This window comes from Macrobrachium nipponense, chromosome 4 (genome assembly GCF_015104395.2).
Source record: "Macrobrachium nipponense isolate FS-2020 chromosome 4, ASM1510439v2, whole genome shotgun sequence".
Lineage (NCBI taxonomy): Eukaryota > Metazoa > Arthropoda > Malacostraca > Decapoda > Palaemonidae > Macrobrachium > Macrobrachium nipponense.
The window spans coordinates 122928993-122952651 of NC_061100.1; the positions used below are offsets into that span (position 1 = coordinate 122928993).

General features: G+C 43.2%; 1 protein-coding gene across 3 annotated transcripts in view; it reads right to left on the reverse strand.

Moving 5' to 3' along the window:
* Positions 1-2729: 2729 nt before the first annotated feature.
* LOC135211111 (protein mono-ADP-ribosyltransferase PARP12-like) overlaps positions 2730-23659 on the reverse strand; it is a 56147-nt gene continuing 35217 nt past the window's right edge. For all 3 annotated transcript variants that reach the window (XM_064244207.1, XM_064244204.1, XM_064244206.1), the window contains one exon: positions 2730-5195. In XM_064244207.1, the coding sequence (XP_064100277.1) occupies positions 3256-5190 (1935 nt within the window). In that variant the 5' untranslated portion in view covers positions 5191-5195 and the 3' untranslated portion in view covers positions 2730-3255. The remainder of the gene's footprint in view (positions 5196-23659) is intronic.

Genomic DNA, 23659 nt, shown 5'->3' on the forward strand with positions numbered 1-23659 from the left:
ACAAACAAGTTCAGTAATCACGCAAGAAGAAGAAGAAGAAGAAGAAGAAGAAGAAGAAGAGTGCAGCGCACAAGATACACTTTGATTCAAGCGGGTAATACGTGCGAGTGAGCGAGAGATGCTCTCGGATGATGCTCGACCCTGCACGCCAACTAGCGGGACGCTCCGGAAACACGGCTCGTATCTTGAACGAAAATATGGCCCGAGCTCCGGTTCGTATCTCAAAACACTCGTATGTTAGGCTGCTCGTATCTCGAGGTACCACTGTATATATATATATATATATATATATATATATATATATCTATATATATATATATATATATATATATATATATATATATATATATAATGCGTGTGTTTATGCAGTTAATATGAAAGGAATATAAAAAAGAAATTAAGTAACAGCAACCCCCTGAATGATAGCCATGAGCCGCCACTGTATGTATTGCAAAAAGAATCAGGCAGAAATGTTTCCAGTCATTTATAGGTGTTCTAAATTTTATTTTTTCCAGTTTGGAGTACTATTCTGTAGTACAACTGAAATATAAAGTAGTTTGGTCTAATGCGACTGTGTAGTACGTGCTCCAATATCCAAATGTTTCAGTGAGGAGCACATTCATTCCTGCTATGGTCAAGTCTCCTGAATTTCAAGGGTATTGTTTTATATTCTATTCCAACTTTTTTTGCAAGATCTCTCTCTCTCTCTCTCTACAAGCTGATTTCTCCTTTGGAACCTTCTTGGGTTTATAGTTTGTTGACTCTGTCCGTAAGAGTTTTCAGCTGAAGATTTAAAGAATGAAAGTAAGAAAGACAATGACAATTCAGAATAATTGGCAAGACATGGCATGTGTCAGAAGATATCAAATACCAAGTGGCTTTCAAATGTATAAGCCTATCCCACTTGGACAATTTATCCCAAGTAGTCAACTGTAACAGAATATACTTCCTTCAACTCGGTTCTGGTGGTTTACAAACGCTAAGTATAGAACTTAAGGTTTGGTATATTTAGCATATAGTATACTGTACAATCAAAGTAATTAGCATATAGTATACTGTACAATCAAAGTAAAATTAAGGGTGTATAACAACAGACGAATACAAATATAAGTGTTATATACTATTTATGGTACATTTTATATATCCATCTATCTATCTATCTATCCTTATATCCACCACCTCCAATCCATCTATCTATCTATCTATCTATCATATCTATATCTATCTATCTATCGAATCTATCTATCTATCCATCCATCCACATCCATCCATCTATCTTTATCCTATCTATCTAATCTATCTATCTATCTAACATCTATCTAATCTATCTATCTATCTATTATTAATATATATATATATATATTATCTAGTCTTCTATAATCATTATATTATAATTGGTAATCAAGTAAATTAAATATCTAAATATATTCTACCTAATGAAAGGCCATAAATAGTACAAAATATCAGAGGGGAGTAAGCAGAGAACACCAAGGCAAAATTAAAGGGGAGTGTCGAGTGTGGCAGTGAAACTGCAGGCACCATAGTGATTTGTGAACTTATATAATTATTCACGAGTGCTCAGTGACTAAGAACAGACTCAAGTCCAAGTTACCGACTTATAATAGTTACAAATGCCTTTTAAGATAGACTCTGTTCAATTACCCAGATTTATAAGGTGGAACTTCGTAAGAATTTAAGATAGAAATAAATGTATTTTAGGGAAAAATATTTAATTTACAACCAAATTTCATAACTTTTGTTATTAAGATAGCTGACATCTAAGCACAAAACATTGAGTGCAAACAAGAATGTTCCTTTCTTGCACTCAACTATCGTGCTAGTTGTCAGCTACCATAACTACAAAAGGTTATGAAATTTTGGTTGTAAATTAAATGTTTCCCTAAAATACATTTATTTCTATCTATTAAATGTTTCCCCAAAATACATTTATTTCTATCTTATGTTCTTATATAGTTCCACCTTATAAGTCTGGGTAATTGAACAGAGTCTATCTTAAAAGGCACTTGTAACTTTTAGAAGTTGGTAACTTCGACTTAAGTCTGTTCTTAGTCAATGGGCACTAGTGAATAATTATACAATTTCACAAATCACTATATACATGTGTGTTAAACATTAATAATTATCTATAACTATTTAAATGTAAAATTACAAAGGGTAAACTAAAATTTTTTCATGAAAGCTGAATTACTCCATCACAAAAAGGACTACTGTAACTCACCCCCTATGGCAAATCTACTACTTAGTCCTTTAATTACTAGTACTATATAAGCTGCAATAAGTGATTTGGCTGTCATTTCGACTTTCCTAATACTACCATTACTTCTTGCTCCAAACATATTACATACAGGGGATTATCAAAATATACTATAAAGGGCAACCACTAGAGGAAAAAAAAAAAAAAAAATAAATAAATAAATAAAAAAAAAGTAACTATTACACATAAAGGTGGGTACATACGTGAGAGCCGAACGTGAGAGCCGAACCTTATATGTGTAACTGAGTTACGCATATACGGTTACAAGGTGTCAAAATGTTGAGGACGAACCATAACCACGTTAAACACGTAACTTCATTACAATCCACTGCGATCATCAGTCTGTCTCTATCTGGGTTGTTTACCGACGATGGCCACCATGCAAGTAGCAGCTGCCCCATATATTTATACACATTATTTAACGAAGATGAAGCGAAATAAAAGAAGATGGTGGCAATCACGGTTATATACTAGAAGGGTAGAATAGTGGTTGGGAATTACTCGCTGACATGAGATTCCAAGAAGTTTCTGGTCACAGTAAAGTCTTTTCTTCGTAATAACTAATAAATTGAAGGACCTCTTCCTCACTCCAATCAGCCATGGTAGACATATACATACTGACTGATCAAAACAAGGAACTCTACTATGGACGGCCTTGTTCATAGTTGGTGTTAACAAGTTCAGCAACCTCTGTTGATACGCGTGTAATACAGGTCCCGTCCACACACTGCGAAACGTTCAGAGACCTCCCTTTGATTCGGGGCCCAAAAACCGACAATTGCCAGGACGGAGGGCGAACGGAGCCTCGAACCTCACAGGTTCGGGGTTCGGGTTCGAGGAACCGTCCACACTTGTGTTTTTGTTACAAGAATCGGTTACAATACAAGGTTTGGTTCGCACGTGTGTACCCACCTTAAGATATACCTGTTGGTAACATGTAGGAAAAAGATATCACCTGTATGTTTAAAGGGGATAAACAGTTAAGTTTGAAACCATACAATATATGCAGGATAATACTCATCCCTATGATACTTTACAAAAATACGTGCATTATACTCTGTATCACAAGACGTATTAAACTGGCTATTTGTTTTGTCATATACTGGTGGAACTTTCATGCTGCTATTACCTACAGTCATTGAACCTACTAACACAAGTGCTATGAACATACATTTCATGCCAGATGAATCCGTTTCACTATACGAGTTTGATATACTTGCATGATTGGAAAAATAAAGACCTTGACCATATACCCTTCCAACATTTGTACCGTGGAGCCTCCAGTCAAAGTTATCCTTGCAAATTTGGTCCACAACACTGTGCCTTGTTCCATGAAAAAGAAACTGTTCATTTATAAGGGACTGGTTGTCTTGATATAAATGTTTTAGTAGTGCTTTCTTATTCTGATAAACTTTCCATTGAGTCTTATTAATTATTCTTTCCACTGACAATATACACACTTTATTCATTGATGCTTCCATGAGACTTTTAACTAATGAAAACTCTGGGCTTGTCATTGGTACATCATGGCGCTCCACATCATGCTCTACAGAGGCTGAAGTGAAGAACTGATCAAAATATAAATCTTTGTTTTTCACCCAATTATATACTGGTCTTCTCCTGACTTTTCTTTCTGTTCCTAAGCTCTTGTTTGTTTGCGTCATGGTATTCATGTCAATAGTGTAAGTATAATTCCCAACAATTATTTCAATGTTATTCTCTTCACTGAAATTATAATGATGCTCCAACTGATCACTTAGGGCTATATTGTAAAAATTTTTGGTGATACCACTTTTGCAAGGAATACCATCTTTGTAAGGAATCCACACCGTATCAGAAGACTGCCAATACCAAATCCACCGTGTTGCTACTCTATGCATACTCTTAAAGGAGCAGATGTCAGAGGCTGTAGAAAGTCTCCGTAATTCATATGACACATGACCACTATACACTTTCATGGCCTGGAAATCTGCTTTCCATTTTAAGTTTTGCTTCAGAGCCATTGTTAAAGCCTGCATAGACTTAATTCGTGGTATTGGTAACAAATCAACAACTTCTTGATCAGGTTGACAGAACAACTCTTCTAATGCATCACTTTGCTGATAAGATAAACGCAACCATGTTTCATCTTTTTTCACTTCCCATACATATGACTTTTTTGAATGGACATGGGAACAATCATTTTGTTTACATTTCCCCATCAAGTAAAACATGCACACACAAGCATCATTCTTCCTCTTACTGTTCCTGTTGAATCTATGATTATCTCTTAAAACTTCAACTGGTGATGTATTCACATTTCTCCTTCCTCGTAAAGTACCAAAAATATTTTGAAATGCATCAATGCTGTGATCATATGCACAAACAGAATTACTACATTTATCTAGAATCCAATAATAACACACATGTATTCTTCTACACAAAGGAGCTCGGCATCCTTCTTTGCTATTATACTGTGGACACACATGAAGACAAAATTTATCTATAATGTTCCCAAAAGGCACAGTTACAAGATGTACATCATTATTGGAACTCTTTGAAGCTGATATCAGGTAATTATTGACACTATGTACTACACTCTGGTGACCAACCAGAGGTCTAGTAACAGGTGAAGTAACTGTAGGGGAACTTGTGCTTCTTGGTGCCAAAAAATTCCCTGGAGGGTTTGCTAAGACAGGAGGAGTAACCTGGCTAACATACACTGGAGGGTTTGGTAAGGGAGTAGGAGTAACCCTGTGTAAACTTGTAGTGCCTGCTGGCTTTACAGAAGAGGTACTAGTATAGCTGACTGAAGAGTTGGTTCTCAAGTGAACTCCAGATGTATGATGAGAGGAACTTGGTGGCTGCACAACTACATTACTAGTATTACTGTTATCATTTGGTGATTCAGGTTGCCTGGATGAGGAATTACCCATGGTTTCTGAAATATACGATATTAATCTGTAGTCAAGTGTAGTAAGGAAGAGTAAGAAAACAATGCTAAAATGCAACCCCACTTAACTTTCACACCATTTCTAACTTAAAGTGAAGCCATTTTTAACTTGACACTTCGTCTGTAAAACAAATTATAATTTGCTTCAACATAACCCTACACCTAAAATCACACTTTTTGAAAGTAGATTTTATTTTTCCTAACTTTACAAACCTGAGGTCCTTTACATAAGGAATTACTTTCGGCGTAGCTGGAATTAAGGCTGTTAAATTCTTGAACAAGGTGGTTAGGCAGTAACTACCGTGTGGCAGGCGGGTAGGTCAGCCTGCCCGGATGTTAACACTGTTTTGCCTTTCGGCCCAGGTTCAGATTGATGGGTGGCATAAGGTGGGCATATTAGTAGAGGACCTAGGTTTGTATAGTTTGGAAAAAAAGAATTTACTTTCAAAAATTGTGATTTGTTCCTGCACGATATACAAACCCTCGGTCCTTTACATAAGGAAGACTCACTGATTGGTGGAAGGAATGTGATTGCACCTCTAGAACTGACTGGAGTTCTACATGCCTAGGCTACTCCTAGTCGTCAGAGCGAATGGTACCCTGCCTCTGACAACTTGATCAGAGTATAGGAGCTGCATGATCAAATCAGACTTCTGGGCCTTTTCGAAATGAGTGAGGAATTGTAACTCATCTGAAAATGAGCTGTGAAGAATATTTAGTCGTAGGCATTAATGCAAGGTTCTGGGAAGGGTTTGCATTATTGCCAGTCTCCTTCCTCCCCTTGCTAGAGGAAGGAGTGGGATTGCTTCATGATTCTGATAAGAAACATAGAAAGGAAGCTCTATGTGTAAGCTTACTGCATCAATCACCCTACCAGCCAGTGTAAGTTCGAGTCCTATCCTCAACCCGAAGGATGAGGAGTGGAAGAAAAATGGTGGGGAAGGTGGAGGTCAGTCACTCTCGCATCCTTCCTACCTCTACAACTGCACACCATAGGCAAGATGCAACTTGTCCTCTGGAAGGAGCTGGGTAAGCAAACACAACCTGCAAGCATCCGCCACCAGTCCTAGGAAATGAGGTTCCAAGGACCTGTGGGCAGGCCCAAAGGAAACGATAAATATGGTCGCAATGAGACCTTATCTACCTTCCTGTCCGACATATTCTTCGGAGTGATAAGAAGTACCCATCCACTGGACTATCCAACTGCAGAAGTCTCTCACTGTGTTGTAATACTTGAAGAAAGATGTGTCATCGGACACTTCTACAATGGTAGTCAGCAGCGGATAAAGACACCGACACTCCATGGTGGATGCCGATCCTTTATGGGTACAGCAACACGCCAATAGGACAAAGTAATGAGTGATCTGGATCAACCAATAGAAAGTCCATAGCGTAGCTCATGACAGTCACGGACTCTTCAACAGCTGCTGACTGACTGTGCTCAATGAGCCGTAATGTATCCGAGACGTAGTCACAACATGGCATCTGCCTTTTGAAGGGTTATGCCAAGAACAACCATACAAGTCATCTGTCTTGTTCGCCACCGATGCTGGGAAACGGAGATAATGATTCTCTCCAGGCATGCGCCCAACAGACGATAGTCAATTGCCTTCTAGAGAACGAGGTCCCTAATGGCAAGACAGACGTTCTCATTGTAGCTGAATCTCAACTAAGGAGAAACAATACTATATGATAGTGAAAGACTAAGGTGAGTGCGGACCTATGTCTTCACAGTTGAATTGAGAGAAGTAAACTCTCAAGATTCTGAACATAGAAAAAGTTCCGTCGATGATACCAACCAGTGAAGACGGCTTTAATCCCAGTTGTTTTACAGAGGACTGAAAAAGCTAAACCGCTATTTCATTGCTGTTTGGTGAGAAAGTCGGAGTTTGCAATGAAAGCAGAGCGTCTTTCAGTAATGAAACACAGGGATTGTACTGCCTGAAGAACCGCTTCTGGTGGGCTGGATCAGGGAGGACATTTCTATTTACCGAGGTGTCAATCTGCGTCATTGCAGCAGCAGGTGTGATAACACGAAAGACTAGGCTACAGACTTCTGTTTCGGTGAGGTAAACAGAAAGATGATAACGAATCTAGTGAGATAGTATATGTCTGAAAATTCTCACAATGGCAAAATGCCTTGCAGGAGAGATGGTATTACACGTATGTGAGAATTCCAGCCAACCAAAGACCTAAGTCTCTTATTGCCGGGCAGAGATTCAAATCGGTAGCCAATCCTCAACAGAGATGAGAATACCAACCAAAATATCTCGGAAATCAAGCCGTACTGGCAAACGCAGGCTGGCAGCACCGTACACTTCTAGCTCTTGCTAAACGTGTTGTCATCCTGAGTTGCCAGGTATTCCAATCCATAAAGGAATGTGTTCAGCTAGAACCATTGAGCGCAAACAAGATTCGCTGAAGCATTTGCATTTTAACTGAAATAGGGGAGAAAAAAACCCTCCTATTCAGTGAATGCAAATGGTGTGGTGCTGTTGGTAAACAATACCACTAATATCTCAAAATCGAAACCGGTAACTCTTGGGATGCCTGCAAGGCAGTCCCGAGTTGTAGGTCTATAAAGAGAAGATACTATTCGTCTCTGTCACATACCTGTAGAGTTAACTACAGTTATGTGCCTACTACTCGGACAAATCAACTGATAACAGAAGCATGTCGCGAGAGAAATATACATAGTATATTTGTAGGTTCCTGTACATCGACCTCCAGCCTAAATTCTCTCAATTGAGGAACAAGAATAAGGACTGGAAGCAGATCACCTTCAGTCTCTAAATGAAGAGAGCGAAGGTGAAGTTTTCCCGAAGAGAGACTTCTACGGCGATAACAGGATACTGAAGAAGACTAGTTCAAGCCGAACTGGATGTTCCCAAAACAGTAGCACTGGAGAGGCACTCAAACTCTCTGTGCTATCCATCCTGAACAGATTGACGAATGTTCGGTAAGATCCTAAGATTGAACCAAAAGCAAAGTCTTTCGGGTTCGAATTCTGAGGAGTAAATTCCACCAAATTTCTCTTATTTCCTTGTTTCATTCTGGTATAACCAAGAAGGGACAAAAAGAGGAGGATTGACTGTTATTGCCCGTTCTTCTCTGTATCCCGGGGATGACCGCGTACTGAGGCGACAGACCGTCAGGTCCATCAAGGCTGAGCCCCTCCCAAGAAACTCTTCCTTCAGCAGCAGCACTTCCTTCGAACGCTAGAAATTCCAAGAATTTAATGGCTTCATGAGACTCCCGAGTTTGTAACAACAATTACCGGGAATGTCTATCTCGACAGTGTTCGGAAATTACAGGAACACCAAAAAACACTGAGACGCTAGAAATTCCAAGGAATTTGAGCATTCGGCAAGATTCCCAATTATCATAGTAACAATTATCAGGAATTCTTGTCTCACTCTGGACTGTGGTCTCGCCCAAGTGTTTGCAGATCGTAGAAGACAAAAACACTAGGAGAGTGCTAGAAATTCCGAAGAATTTTAAGCGCTTGACAAAATCCCCCGCATTTTGTCAGACGATCATTGGGTGGTGGTCCACCTCGATTCCCATAGAAATCGAGGAGGAACGGGCAAGATCCTTCCTCAACAACGTGGATGTATGTTTGGTAGGACCCGAAGGTCCCTCCAGGAACGCAGTCCCCCGACGCTGAATCCTACGGAGAGCACTCTGCAGGAACCCTCCCATTCACCTTGCCCTTCCCAGCATAGCCATAGGAAGAGAGGGAAATGGGGGAGGAAGACTGGATGCTCTCACTCGCCTTGCCAGCGGAACTAACAGCCGGAGAAGCAAGTCATGGGCACCGCTGCTCTGAGTCTAGAAAACTTTACCATCTGGAGAAAACGTTTTCCTGACGAGGGTTACAAAACTCGTACTGCTGGCGAAACGTCTGCTGCCACCGAGACCGGTTGGTCACCGTGACTGTCATCTGGGTGGGGCTGTGCGTGCACCTGACAGGAGAGAGCCGATACCGTCCTCAGACACATCCCAGTCCTTGTCGAGGCCGAACCCTCTCAAGAGGAGCAAAGGGGGAGCCCACACCGGTCTCTGTGTTCGAGGTCCAGCAAGACCGTCACGTGAACAGCTGTGATGGTCAATCCGTGAGTCTAGGAAAGCGTCATCGTTCTCGCCAGCCAGCCAGCCTCCCCCTGCCCCCCCCCCCCCCACCCCCCCACCTGTCCGGTTCCTAAGACCGAACCGGGCACATAGGCTATCGTGGCTGGACCGAGAGAAGCACACTCCTCAAGATACCTCCTGGTCGCCTTGCTCCTCCCGGTGTATCCCGCCGAGGAGGTTGAAGGGACAGGTGTGGTAGATCTGATGCTCCAGCTGTCAACTGGCAGAACCGGTAGACGGAGAGGGCTGCAGACGATCACCAACCAGTGGTGTTGACCGGTCTGCAGGTCTGGACCAGCGATCTCCCTGTGAAAAACCTGGACCAAGGGCGGTAGCGTCAGTTTCTGGCATCGGGAGCTGCTCCCAGCTGTGCAGACTTTCCAATGTGATGTGATCGACAGTAGGGTGACTGGTAGCATCCACCAACGCGGTGAGACTGAGCAGTCCTCACGACTCATCACAGTCCCAGAAGCAGCCAGGCGATTGCTACACTAGCAATCGCCAGTGTGGCGAGTCGCCTGGCCGACTCTTACCATCCTTCTGCCCTGTGCCTGGGTCTTGGCGGTGAGCGTACTAAGAGGCCTGGAACCTAGCCGCATGGTCACCAGCAGGTGACTGTACACTTGGTGACGATCGCCGAGACGGTTCCTGGTCCAGAGGTGGAACTCTAGAGCCAGGAGCAGAGGTACCAGCAGTGGCTGGTATCTCTATGGTCTCCATCTTTCTCTTTCCCGAGGAGGGTTACGAAACTCTCGTATGGCAGACAAAGCGTCTGCCAACTCCGAGACCAGTCGGTCGCGCGAACGGGACCGTCGTCTGGGTGGGGCTGAGCGTGCACCTGACTGGAGAGTCGATACAGTCCTCTGACTCGTAAAAGTCCTCGTCAAGGCCAAACACTCTCAGAGGACTGGATCTCTGCATGGACGGCCCATGTCAACCCTGGAATCCAAGCAATCACTAACAAGGCGCGAGTCACCTGAGCGACTCGCTCCTTCTTCCACCCTGTGCCTGAGTCATGATGGTGAGCGGACTCAGCGTCAACGACTCTAGATGCACGCAAATCCGGAGATTACTATACTCGGGGACTCACGAAGGAGTGCTCGACACGGAACTAGTCTTAGGGGCAGAACCTCTAGGACTAGCAGCAGAAGTGCTATGGAGGAGTTATGGAATTCCATTTGACAACGTCTGTGAGAGAGAGAGAGAGAGAGAGAGAGAGAGTAATTGGTGGTTGGATGGTTATCGACTGTATTGGCTGTTGTTGAGTTCTGGGTTGTCTGCTGTTAGAGATCAGTTCTGTGTTTTGAGTGAGTGTTTTTAGTCAGTCTTGGGTTAGAGCCTTTGACAGAGAGTAGTGATGGGAGCAGTATATTGAAGGCACTGGAAGTCAGTTGAGTTTTGTGTTATTGATTTGTTTTATTGATTTGTTGTTAGTTTGGTGTTGTTTGCTTTGGAGAGGTTGTGCCTGTACTATTGGATTTGTTGTGCTTTTGAGTTCCTGAGGGTTGTATGTGATTGTTGTGGTTTCTTGGTGTGGTTGTGAGTTGTCGAGGGTTGTTGTTGCTGGGGGCTGTTGTGATTCCTTGATGTTGTTAGTGGGGGTGTGTGTGTTGCCTTTTTGTGTTGCTGGTGATTGTTTGTGCAGTGGTCTTGTGGTTGTGTTCCTTGGTTGTTTGCTGTGTTGTTGAGTTGTGGTTGTGTTCCTTGGGTGGGTGGTGTTGTGTGTTGTTTGGTTACAGTCTTTGGGTGTTGTGTTGTTGAGTTGTTTGGTTACAGTCCTTGAGTGTTGTGTTGTTGGGTGGTGGTTCTTGGTTTTGGGGTTGTTGTTAATGTCTCAGTGACCTCGATCAGCGAACAGCACAGCATAGCCCTGGAGTATCTGGAGTTGGTAAGTATGTGTGTTTTGTGTTTGTTTGTTTTTGTATAGGTGTAGGTCAAATGTCCTGCATATATGCTGTAGTAAAATTGACCTGCGTGTAAGCTGTAGCGTAAAGAGGAAAGTGTGACTGGGTGAGTTGGGCAGCTGGAGTGATTAGGTGTGTGTGTGTGTGTGTGTGTGTGTGTGTGTGTGTGTGTGTGTGTGTGAGTGTGTGTGGGGGGGGGGGGGGGGGTGATTTGCCACTTGTTTTTTAAGCTTGTGATCCCGCCACAGTGCGAACCGAAGTTTGTGCTTCTACAGCTCCTAACAAGCTGGACCCTGGGGACAGCGTGACGGTTCCCGTTACCAAAGTAATGGGAGAGCCAGCGGAAGACCCAACCGCCTCCTCAGTTGAGGAGACAGACCCTTAGAAGTCCTGTGATGAGACTTCTTGGAGAGAGAGAGAGAGAGCCTTCTCCTTCTTCCTTCTACGGCAAAGAGCCTTGGGAGTTGAAGGGGTGGAGACTGATGAAAATATGATGATCTCAAAGAGGAGGAAGATGGCGACACTGGATGCGCTCTCTTCCTCTTCGATTCCTCCAAATTCTGCAAGACTTCTACCATCAGGAATTGTTAAACATCACAGGACAGCGGCAAAAGCTTCGTCTAGTGACTTAACTCCAAGGTAGTGGTGGTAAATGAATATGATTACCAGCAGGGGATCAGTACACACACTTGAGGATCAGTATCACAACATGCTACGAGTCACAGGTACAATTCTAAAGTTACGATAACCAATACGAAGAGCTATCCAACCAATACTGCTGTAAACACAATCACCACTGTTAGTCTGTAAAATAAGGAAAAAATTATTAAAGTAATAAGGATACTCCTCATGCATCCAAGGGCACCACCCTCCGAAGTGAGAGGAGATCCCCCAAACATCAACACCACATGCCCCTTCTTCTACCTTCGTTTGACAGTAAGTGAAAGAATGAAGAAGAGAAATTACCAGAAAATACAAAAATGATATTGTTATGATACAATAAAGTTTTGTACATACTTACCCGGCAGATATATACTTAGCTATAGTCTCCGATGTCCCCGACAGAATCTCAAATTTTGCCGCACACACTACAGGGTCAGGTGATCTAACCTCCCGCCGCTGGGTGGCGGGACTAGGAACCATTCCCGTTTTCTAATAAGATTTTCTCTTCCACCTGTCTCCTGAGGGGAGGCTGGGCGGGCCATTAATCGTATATATCTGCCGGGTAAGTATGTACAAAACTTTATTGTATCATAACAATATCATTTTTGTACATGCAACTTCCCCGGCAGATATATTACTTAGCTGATTGGCACCCTTGGTGGAGGGTAAGAGACAGCTAAATAATAAAAATAAAAAACAGGAAACAACAAATGTTGTAGGTTAAAACACCTTGGTTCTTACCTGATTGGGCAGAAGACTTCATGGATACTGTCTATGAGTCTGCTTTGCCTCAAGAGCTTCAGCGAGGTAGTGACCTATGACTGAGAGCTCTTCTGGATCTTACCCACTTACACGACAGAACCTTATTAGGATCTTTGTCAATGGGGACCAACCCACTTACATGACAAAACCTATGCCTCTGGCAATATCAAGGAGCACAAAACCAATCCCGACCACCTGACCATCTCTATCCCGTGTTAGAACTAACAATTGAAAGGGGGTTACCACCTAACCCTCTTCCAAACAACCATAATAACACAACACCAACTTAAAATTAATAACTAAACTAACAAGGATTAGTCTCAGCTCCCTGTCCCAGCACTGAATCTGCAGATACGTAGGGCCCCAAAGAGAAGCACTTATCGTATGTCACCTTCACGTCCCTCAAGTAGTAAGAAGCAAACACTGAATTGCATCTCCAGTACGTAGAGGCTACAATATCATTCAGACATATTTTTCTGAAAAGCCAGAGATGTAGCAATGGCCCTCACTTCATGTGCTTTAACTCTCAAGGAGCCTAAACTGCTCTTCATTGCAAGCCGCATGTGCCTCCTTTATGACGCTCCTCATAAAGAACGCCACTTTATCCTCGAGGGGACGGTGTTCCAATGCTGGAACACTTCACCACCCCTCAAGTGTTCACTTTGGTATCAGCTTGGGGCCCATTTGGTCGGGATATGTATGTTGAGGTATCTCAACAACTGGCTAGTCCTGGCAGGGTCGCTCTTGCAATTGCTACAGGACAGGGATCATCTTTTCAACTTTTGTCATGATCTTGGGATTGTGACAAACTTAGAAAAGTTGGGTCTCATTCCCAAGCAGAGGATAAAGTACCTGGGCATGCTGATCAATACGGTAGCAGCACAAATAATTCTGGCAGACTTGAGGACCAGCAAGTTCAGGAGGGCAGCTCAACTGTTTCTAGCCAGCCAGGAGCAGCCAGCTAAGCTCTGGCAAGTCATGATCGGTCATCTGTCATCACTAGAGAAGCCAGTCCCTCACGGGCATCTTCACCTGCAATCTCTTCAATGGAGACTAAACGAGTGTTGGTTACAGGTTAAAGATCCTCAATCCTTCTCCGTCCCTCTAACGGATGTTCTGTTCTCAGACGCATCGACTGAGGGTTGGGAGCACACCTGGGGGAGTTGCTGACTGCAAGGGTGTAGGATTGACACGACAAGCACCTTCACATAAAATTTCTGGAACTCAAGGCGGTCTTCCTAGCCCTCCAAGAGTTCCAGGATTGAGTGACGGGACACTCCATGGTGTTGATGAGCAACAACAGCAGGGTAGTGGCATATGTCAACGAGTAGGGGAGGGGGGCTAGTGTTCCTCCTGCTGCATAAGTTGACAGTGCAGGTGCACAAGTGGGCTACGGCCGGGGTGACCAGACGTCACGTATTTGACGGGATTGTCCCGTATTTATGATATTTGTCCCGTGTCCCGTATCGACCCTCCCCGGGACGCCTTTTGTCCCGTATTTTCAATATTTATATACATATAAAAAAAAAACAATAAACTAGCGAAATTTGTACTAAGCATTCCCCCTTCAAACGCTCAAGTGGAGCGAGTATTCTCCCTGATGGGCCAACGATGGGGTGGGTGTAGGAACCGGTGCAGTGTAGAGATGATCAAGTCAGAACTACAGATAAAGTACAATTTCACACTGTCCTGTTCGGAGTTCATCACATATGCTCAAACCAAACACCATCTCTTGAGAGCAGTTGGATCTAGTGCAAAATATGACAAATGAAAACAACTTAACTATGAGGAAAATAATTTTAAAAGGATTATTGAAAGGTTTTCATCATATGTATTTTATTGTCTGCAATTTATTCAATATATTATGGCAAGTAACTTTTTTTAATATTCTTCAAAGCTGCAAAACATGCTTGATTGCAATATTCTAATGCTTTCACACATGTAATGCACAGCTATTTGTAACAAAATCTACAACGAATGCACTTTAAAACAAAAGAAAAGTCAATAAAGAAGGCTGAGAAGGACGTTGCCTGCGTCACTGCGTGCATAACTTCGCATAAGTTGTGTCTATATTGTTCAACTACCTCTTCAACTTAAGTGTCCCGTATTTCAATTTTCAAAATCTGGTCACCCTGGCTACGGCTCACTCAATAGAGCTGCCAGAGTGGTCCCTTCACACGTACATGACAGAAAAGTTGTTCAACATGTGGGGGCATCCAGCCATAGACTTGTTTGCCATCCGTCACAACAGGAAACTTCAGGTTTCCTTCTCCATAGTGCCGGACCCATGGGCAACTCCAGAGGACACATTCCAACATCCATGGGAAAATCTCGACGTATACGCCTTTCCCTATTCTGCCTGATTTTGGTGGCAGTCATTTGGTATCCCAATCCTCAATCCTTCCATCCCTCTAATGGAGGAGGTGAGGAAGGATTTAGCCTAGTTGCTGGACAGCAGGAAACTCTTAGTAGGAGTGGAGTTACACAATCCCCTCAGGACATGCTTCTGTTCTCAGACACATGAACTGAGGGTTGGAAGCACACCTGGAGGAGTTGCTGACTGCAAGGGGGTGGGATTGACATGACAAGCACCTTCACATCGAACTTCTGGAACTAAATTGGCCTTCCTAGCCCTCCAAGAGTTCCAGGATTGAGTTATGTGACACTCCATGGGGTTGATGAGCAACAACAGCAGGGTAGTGGCATATGTCAATAAGCAGGGGGGGGGGGGGGGGGGGGGGGGGGGCTAGTGTTCCTCCTGCGGCATAAGTTGACAGTGCAGGTGCACAAGTGGACTACGGCTCACTCAATAGAGCTGTTGACCAGATACTTTCCGAGCAAAAGGGATGTAGTAGCAGACAAGCTCAGCTGCCAGAATCAGGTGGTAGGGATAGAGTGGTCCCTTCACATGTACATGACGGAAAGGTTGTTCAACATGTGGGGGTATCCAGCTGTAAGACTTGTTCACCATCCGGCACAACAGGAAACTTCAGGTTTCCTTCTCCATAGTGCCAGACCCATGGGCAACTCCAGAGAACATGTTCCAACATCCATGGGAAAAACTTGACGTATACGCCTTTCCCATTCTGCCTGATTCCATCCAGAATCTTCAGATGATTTTGGTGGTGGCAGCCATTTGGTATCCCAATCTGTTGGCTCTTCTCACTGAGATACCACAAGAGCTTACCCAATGGCACAATCTTCTATTTCAGCTGCAAATAGAGCGGTAGCACTTGGCAGTATGTACAGTTCCTGTCTTTACGGCTGGAGGTTATCCCACATCTTTTGTGAGTGAGTCATTTCTCACCGCACAGCAGCAGCAATAGAGATGGCAGGATACCTCAGACAATCTTCTGCAGCAGTATACCAAGGGAAGTGGGATGTCTTCTGAGGCTGGTCATAGACTTCCTAGTCTTTCTTCGGCAAGAGAAGCTCCTCTCTGTATCCACAGTTAAGGGCTACAGGTCTGGCTTGACCATGGTCCTGAAGCTGCGAGGAGTGGACATATCCACTTCCATGGAGATATCTCTCCTTATGAGGAGCTTCAAGAGGTCTTGCCCACCCAGGGAACTCAGGCATCCTGAGTGGGACGTGACTTGTCTCAAGGTCTGACTAGTGAACCATAAGAACCTCTACGAGTCATCAGAGGGATTTGACTCTTAAGTGCATCTTTTTTGCTGGCCCTGGCATCAGCGAGGAGAGTAGGTGAGCTTCATGGTCTCTCTTATAATCGGTCCCTGATGCTAGATTAGAGTTCTTTACAATCCCCTCCATAGAGGACTTCTGTGGTAATGATCCAGACGAGCTGCTACTTTGTCCCATTAGAGTGCTACAGTGGTATCTGAAGAGAACTCGCCATCTCCGGTTTGAGTGTTGACGCCTCTTCGTTAGCACTGGGGTGACTAGGAATGAAGTGTCCAAGAACATTATATTTATTTTTGCCTTCGTGAGGCAATCAAGAAAGCATACTCCTCTGAAGGGAGACGACACCAGTACCTTTCCCCCGAGAATCCACGAAGTAAGAGATATTGGTCCTACCCTTGTGTTCTGCAAAAACCTGTTTGTGACACTGTGTGAATGTAGATGTGAATGTGAGTGACTGGCTTCTCTTCCTCCTTTTTGTTCTTCTCTTCCTGCGGGCAGGAAGTCGCGTTCGTCACACACCAAATGGGCAGCTGATGCAGGCAAGCTATACTAGAGATCCGTTCTATACCCTTTCATTAGGATATAGAAATGTGTATCCATAACTTCCATAACAAGGGGGAAGGGAGCCTTGGCATGAGACAAACCCAATACCGATATATTTGTCTTTTTGCTACTGACTATAAAGTTTCTTGTTTGCTATTCAGAAGAGGCTACGCTTGCCTCCCTCTTATGAATTCATCCAGAGGTCTAGCCATTGGTCACGCAGTTCCTATACTCCAACCCTTAGACAGAAGCCAGGTTCCCTTCCTCACTCTTAGGACCAGGAGGGAGACCCTTGGTTAAGCAAACAGCAGTTTGTTCACAAGACTATCAGATTCCTCCTTCCAATGATCAGTCTTCCTAATGTAAAGGACCAAGGATTTGTATAAGGTGTAGGAACAAATCACAATTTTTTAAAGTAAATTGTATTTTTCCTAACTATACAAACCTGAGACCCTTTATATTTAGGCCCACCTCATGCCACCGCCCGACTACCGGACAAGCAGCTACACTGAACTACCTTGTTCAATCTTCAACGGCCGAATTCCAGCCTAACTGACAGTATATCCTAATGTAAAGGACCTCAGGTTTGTAGTTAGGAAAAACACTATTTACTTTGAAAAATTGTGATATTTACTTGAGTTGGTTTAATGACTTTACAAAATCATGATACGTATTTACTTCGAGTTAGTTTAATAAAATTTTTCAAACTGACAGATATGCAAATGGTACTGTTTACTTGATTTAGGAAAATTAAATTTTTTCTAATTGACAATCTCCAAGCAAATATTGACTAGGGTTAGATGATCTTTTCAAGTGATTTATGTGGCACAGCCAAAGTTCTCTTGGACTTACAAGCATCAGACCAATATTTGCATAGTATACTATGATCTTAACCGGAGGTTCTGAAAGCTCCAGACTCCAGAGCATATACATAAACCCATGGAATGTATTACAGTACATACATGGTTTTTTTTTTTCTTTTAACTCAATAATACCAAGCACTAGAGCAAACTTGTATATAAGTCTACAAGGAATTTTTTCATATTTGCTCCCCTATTAAAACTAGATACAAGGTATAAAATCCAAAGCAATTTGTTTACTTCGTGTTCAAGAAGTTTGTGGAGACCACATAAGTCTCATGTCCAAAACTTACTTCATAACCATACAGTAGGATCTTCAAAATTGTTTGAACCTCCTCGTTCTTGTACAGTTGAAACAAAAAGCTAATGCTTTTGAGGCAAGAAACATATCCATTCTCACATGCCCCTTTAGTGACCGAATCAATGGCTCTTTGGATCATGGGCATTCCAGTAGATGGCAAAATCATCAAAGATATCCCATACCCAGAGTAGTAACAGCTTTTCTGATCTTATTCATAGCTACAATACATAAAAAAAAAAAAATAACTTAACAGACACACTAACACACTTCTTTGGGAGTTTCCTTCACAAGGAAGTACCTTTATGACAGAAAAATGTAATAAATTTTTGCTGTTACCTTTGACACCTTATCTATGAAATTGCTGTTTGATGACAAATCATTATTTAGTGTCCTATACTACTTCTCCATATCATATACAGCAGTAGTTTGCTTTATCTCTGCAACATGAAGAGTCCAAGACCATATCATCCAGAAACCATATCCAACAATAGTTAAAAAATTTTTAACATCAATTGATTAATTCAGTTTGCCACTTGAAACTGCAACAATTTTCCAATCCATTAGCTTTGTTTTTAAGGGTTTCAGCATGAAATATACATAATAGATATGTTTCTGAAATATGATATTGTTAAGATACAATAAAGTTTTGTACATACTTACCTGGCAGATATATACTTAGCTATAGACTCCGTCGTCCCCAACAGAAATTCGAATTTCGCGGCACACGCTGCAGGTAGGTCAGGTGATCTACCGCCCCTGCCGCTGGGTGGCAGGAATAGGAACGATTACCGTTCTAGAACCAGATTTTCTCTTCCACCTGTCTCCTGAGGGGAGGCTGGGTGGGCCATCAATCGTATATATCTGCCAGGTAAGTATGTACAAAACTTTATTGTATCTTAACAATATCATTTTTGTACATGGAACTTACCCAGCAGATATATACTTAGCTGATTGACACCCTTGGTGGTGGGAAAGAGACAACTATTTACTGAATAGACAGGTAAACAACATACGTTGTAGGTAATAAATAAATAAAACCTTGGTTCCTACTTGATCAGGCGGAAGACGCCATGGCTAATGCCTAGGAATCTGCTTCGCCTCAAGAGCCTCAGCGAGGATGTGACCTATGGCTAAGAGTTCTTGTGGGTCTGTCGATGGGGTCTTATCCATTTACTCGACAGAGCCTCTTACATGACAATATGCCTATGCCTAGTGGCATAATTAAGGAGCACAACACCGATCCCGATCACCTGATCCTAACACGAGGGTTAGTGCTTAAGTTGAAAAGAGTTATCTACAAACTCCTTTCAAACAACCCAAAGAAAAAACACGACGTTAAATAAAATTTAACTCACTAGTTAAGGATCAGTATCTGCTCCCTATCCCAGCAATGTATCCGCAGACACGTATCAACCAAGAGAGAAGGATCCCTCGAAGGTTATCTTGATATCCTTCGGATAATGGGAAGTCGGATAATGGGAAGTCAACACAGAGTTGCATCTCCCGTATGTGACAGCTAATATGTCCTTATGACATATTGTTAGGGAAAGAACAAGAATTCGGAAAAGCTCGCACTTCATGCGCTTTTAATTCTCAGCTGTTTGAAGGAATCATCAATGCACTTATCAAGTGCATAAGAGATCACAATGTCTCAAGGAAGGCCAGGGCGTTCTTTGATATCGATCTCTTCTGGGTGAAGCCTGGAGCCTGGCTAGCGCTTCGTGCCTGGCAGGCGCCTAGCGCCTGTCTAGCGCCTCGCGCCTGGCTGGAGCCTTGCGCCTGAATGGCGCCTAGAGCCTGAATGGCGCCTAGAGCCTGGCTGGAGCCTTGCGCCTGGCTGGCGCCTTGCGCCTGGCTGGCGCCTCGCGCCTGGCCGGTGCCTGATTGGCTCCTCCTTCCTGGCTAGCGCCTCGCGCCTGGCTGGAGCCTTGCGTCTGGCTGGTGCCTTGCGCCTGGAAGGCACCTGGAGCCTGGCAGAAGACTTCATGATTACTGTCTATGAGTCTGCATGCCTCAAGAGTTTCAGCGAGGTAGGGACCTATGACTGACAAACCCTTCTGGAACATGTCAATGGGGGCTAGCCCGCTTACACGACAGAGCCTTCTCGGATCGTGCCAATGGGGGCTGACCCACTTACATGGCAGAGCCTTACCTGTATCATATCAATGGGGACTAGCCCTCTTACATGACAGAGCTTTAGGTTTCTCTTTACTGGAAGGAGCCTTGCGCCTGGATGGATCCTCAATCCTGACTGGAGCCTAGCCTTGAAGGAGCCTGGCACCTGGATGGTGCCTGGCTGGCTTCTAGAGCCTGGCTGGCTCCTAGAGCCTGGCTGGCTCCTAGAGCCTGGCTGGCGCCTCGCGCCTGGCTTGGCTCCTCCACACTTGCTGGAGCTTCGAGCTTGGAAGAGTCTCTAGGCTGTCTAGCGATGTCCACATCGGACACTCTTATATCTGTCCGATTTGTTCACCTCTGGCGCATTTGCGCCAGGTTGGAGGCCCGCTCCTTCTCAGTATCCGACCATGACAGAGTTCCTTGGAACTGTCCGCCTCTGGCGTTTTTCGCCTGTATTGGCATTTGGCGCCTGGCTGGCGCTACATTGTCCGAGAGTCCTGAATAACCACATAGTTTATCAGAAGACTGGAGAAGGGTGGAAGAAATTCTTCCCCTTTGAGCTTTTGGCCCCTGGCAAGGGGAGGTGATTTTAGTCAGCTACACCCAGTAGACGACAGGATATCTAACAATACGAGAGAGAAGAGTCTTCCTCCGAGGAGGATCCTTCGTGAACACTTCTTTTGCTAACGAGATCTCTTCTTACATGTTGATGAGGTTCCTCGTTGCAGAATCTTCCCTATCCTTGCCCGAAGGAAGGGAAGGAGTCTGGAAGTCGGAGACTCTGAGCTGAAATTGGGCGGAACCCTGATTTCTAGCTCTTATTGTATCCTTCTGAATACCTTCTGGGAAGCATTTTGAGCCCTCATCGCACCCCGAAGACTCTGTAGGCAAACGTTTAAACCATCTCTTCTTCTGTAGATGAAAATGTAAGTACCCTGCCTGGGCAACGAAACTTCTATCTGAAAGCGTTGCGTGCAGAATCAGATAGAGGGATTTAGTTCTTTTGCCAGACATACTATGCTGGCAAGAACCCATTGCCGAGTCTCCATTGAATCTGATGCGAGATTCCAATGCACAAAAAATTCACTTGTCTTCTTGGTCGTTTAGGGCTAAGAGAAACAAAGAATTCCTTCATAAACTTCCTCAAAGAAGTTTGATGAGGAGCAGTTCCATTTTGTCGGAACACGGAATCTGTGGCCACAAAAAGATCCCATTCGAAGTACATGATATCCTACTCTTGTCGTATTGCGGTATCGTATAAGATCCCGAAGATCTTAATCCTCTGTTATCTCTAATTCCCCTTGTAGAGACAGAGTATAGCCTTTTACTGCGTTCTTTGATAGCAGATATATACATAGGTGATTCTTCCCTCTGAAAGTGAAGAAAAAACCTCGCTATGTGGTTCACAGAGGTATCGGAAGAGGACAGTTTCCTCATTCCATCTAGCACGATCTGCAGCAATTCTATGTCTTAGCCATGACTATTGTCATTTACCTTGAAAAAACCTCTCATTCATGTCCACTTCTGGTCAGTCTGCACGCGGACAGACTCAGAGTGGAGAGGTTTTTTAGGTCTATTTATAATAGATTCTGATAGAATATCCAGATACTCTTGGAAAAGCCTTACGAAACATGCTGTGAGAAGAATGTGACTTCTGTGAATCCAACCTCTCTAAGGCCAAAATGAGGCATACATCCTCTCTTCCTTTGACGCCCATTTATCTTAATACCTGTTAAGAATTTATAACTAGGGGAAAAAAGACTAAAGATTATTCCCCTTCTTTAAATTTAAAGATGTCTTATATTGCTACCTCTCTTGGTTCGAGGAAAAGGAAGCAGTCTAAAGGAAGCCTGTTCGTCTTCTACCTTACAAAGAGATCTATGAAAAAGACTTTCCGCAGGTTCTCACAACTCTTTTCAATAAATGTTAGGCATACGTTAACAGTTATTATCTTCGATCGAGAAGGTTCTCACGGACATGCAAAATCTTGCAACGAACCTCTTAAGGATCGTTACGTTCCGTGTCTGTTCCCCAAATAGGTTCTCTTTTGTTAACGCCAAATAGGTTCTCTTTTGTTAACGCGAACAGGGGCGAAAAAAAAAAAGAGATTCTCGATGCTCTTTGCGATATGAGAGAGTCGTGGAATTGGCCTCAGTGATTAAAATAAATCATTTCATCATTCCTTGTAAGCGACCCCTTTTCGATTAAATGGGTAACGAAATCAGGAACGAATCTTGCCGTCACAGAGCCTTCTGTCCGAGAGGCTACTGGACTCTTAGGTTAATAACTCGCTAAAACGAGAAAATATCTTGGATGGTGCTTCTGGCGCAATTTGCGCCAGGCTGGCGCTTCCTTCTAGTTCTTTTTAGGTTATGTGCCATAACATCTATGCCTTTATGGTACCCGACATCCTTCCCATGTTAATTCCGTTCTTAATGGAAAAAAAAAAAAAAAAACTTTTATATACGTAGTAATAGTCCCATTCAGGAAACAACTTCTGCCACTAAGAGAATGTTTCCCATCCGACTCAACCAACTTCTCTTGAGCAATATCCGATTCTAAAAAGGTTGTGTGCGTTTCTCGAAAGGATGAGAGAATTATATTTATAGCGCTCTGCCGTATTAGAATCCTTTATAATACTGTCACATTGTGGTAAACAGCATTAATCTAGGAAACCTTGTAAGGATACTAGGAATTCTGTAGTAACCTCGGTATGTGCATAAGACTTGACCATAGACCGTAGTCCTTTTTAAAGTGAATTCTCTACTACATTCATCTTCTCACTAAGCATGTACTCTAATAAGCCATGCTTTCGTAAGCATGAGAGCATTATACAATATAGAGTTGCGCTGCGTTAGAATCCTTTTAAAAATGTACCTACGGTAAACAGCATTGAAATGTTGTAATATCTTTCTTATTGAAAGCTTCTTAGCAAAAGACAGACAATATTTTATTTATGTTTGCTTAACTATCCCCTCAATCCGAGGCTAAAACCACGATTGTAGGGGAGAGACACGGTTAGTCATTCCATCCCGCAGGACAGAGACATGTAACCAACCACTCATGACCGACATCTACATGATACTGCGTTGGTGTCTAAGCGATAGCAGTCTCGGACTCTCGTTAGCCGACTGGCCTTACTCTTCCAGAGTTGCCAGCTACTCCATTTAATAAAGGAATCTTATAAAATTATTATCGAACTTCAGGAAGTTCTTATAATGCATATTTAAGCGAAACAAGACTTCGATAAATCTAGAAGCTAAGTAGGTGTTGTCTTACCAATCCCTTTAAGCGTAGTCCTTCCTAGGAAATTCCTGGAAGGATACTGGTAATTGAGTTGCTCAGCAAAGAAGTAACTACGGTATGTGCTTATGATTTGCCGTATCGTATTCTCATACAGCAGATACTCTACTACCTTCTTTCCCTGCGCAGATAGAGAAAGGAAAAATTTTTACTATCTTCGTTCTTTCCGTTAATAGAACGATAGAAAGAGTATATATATCCCCTTAAGGAAGGAAGTTAATCCAG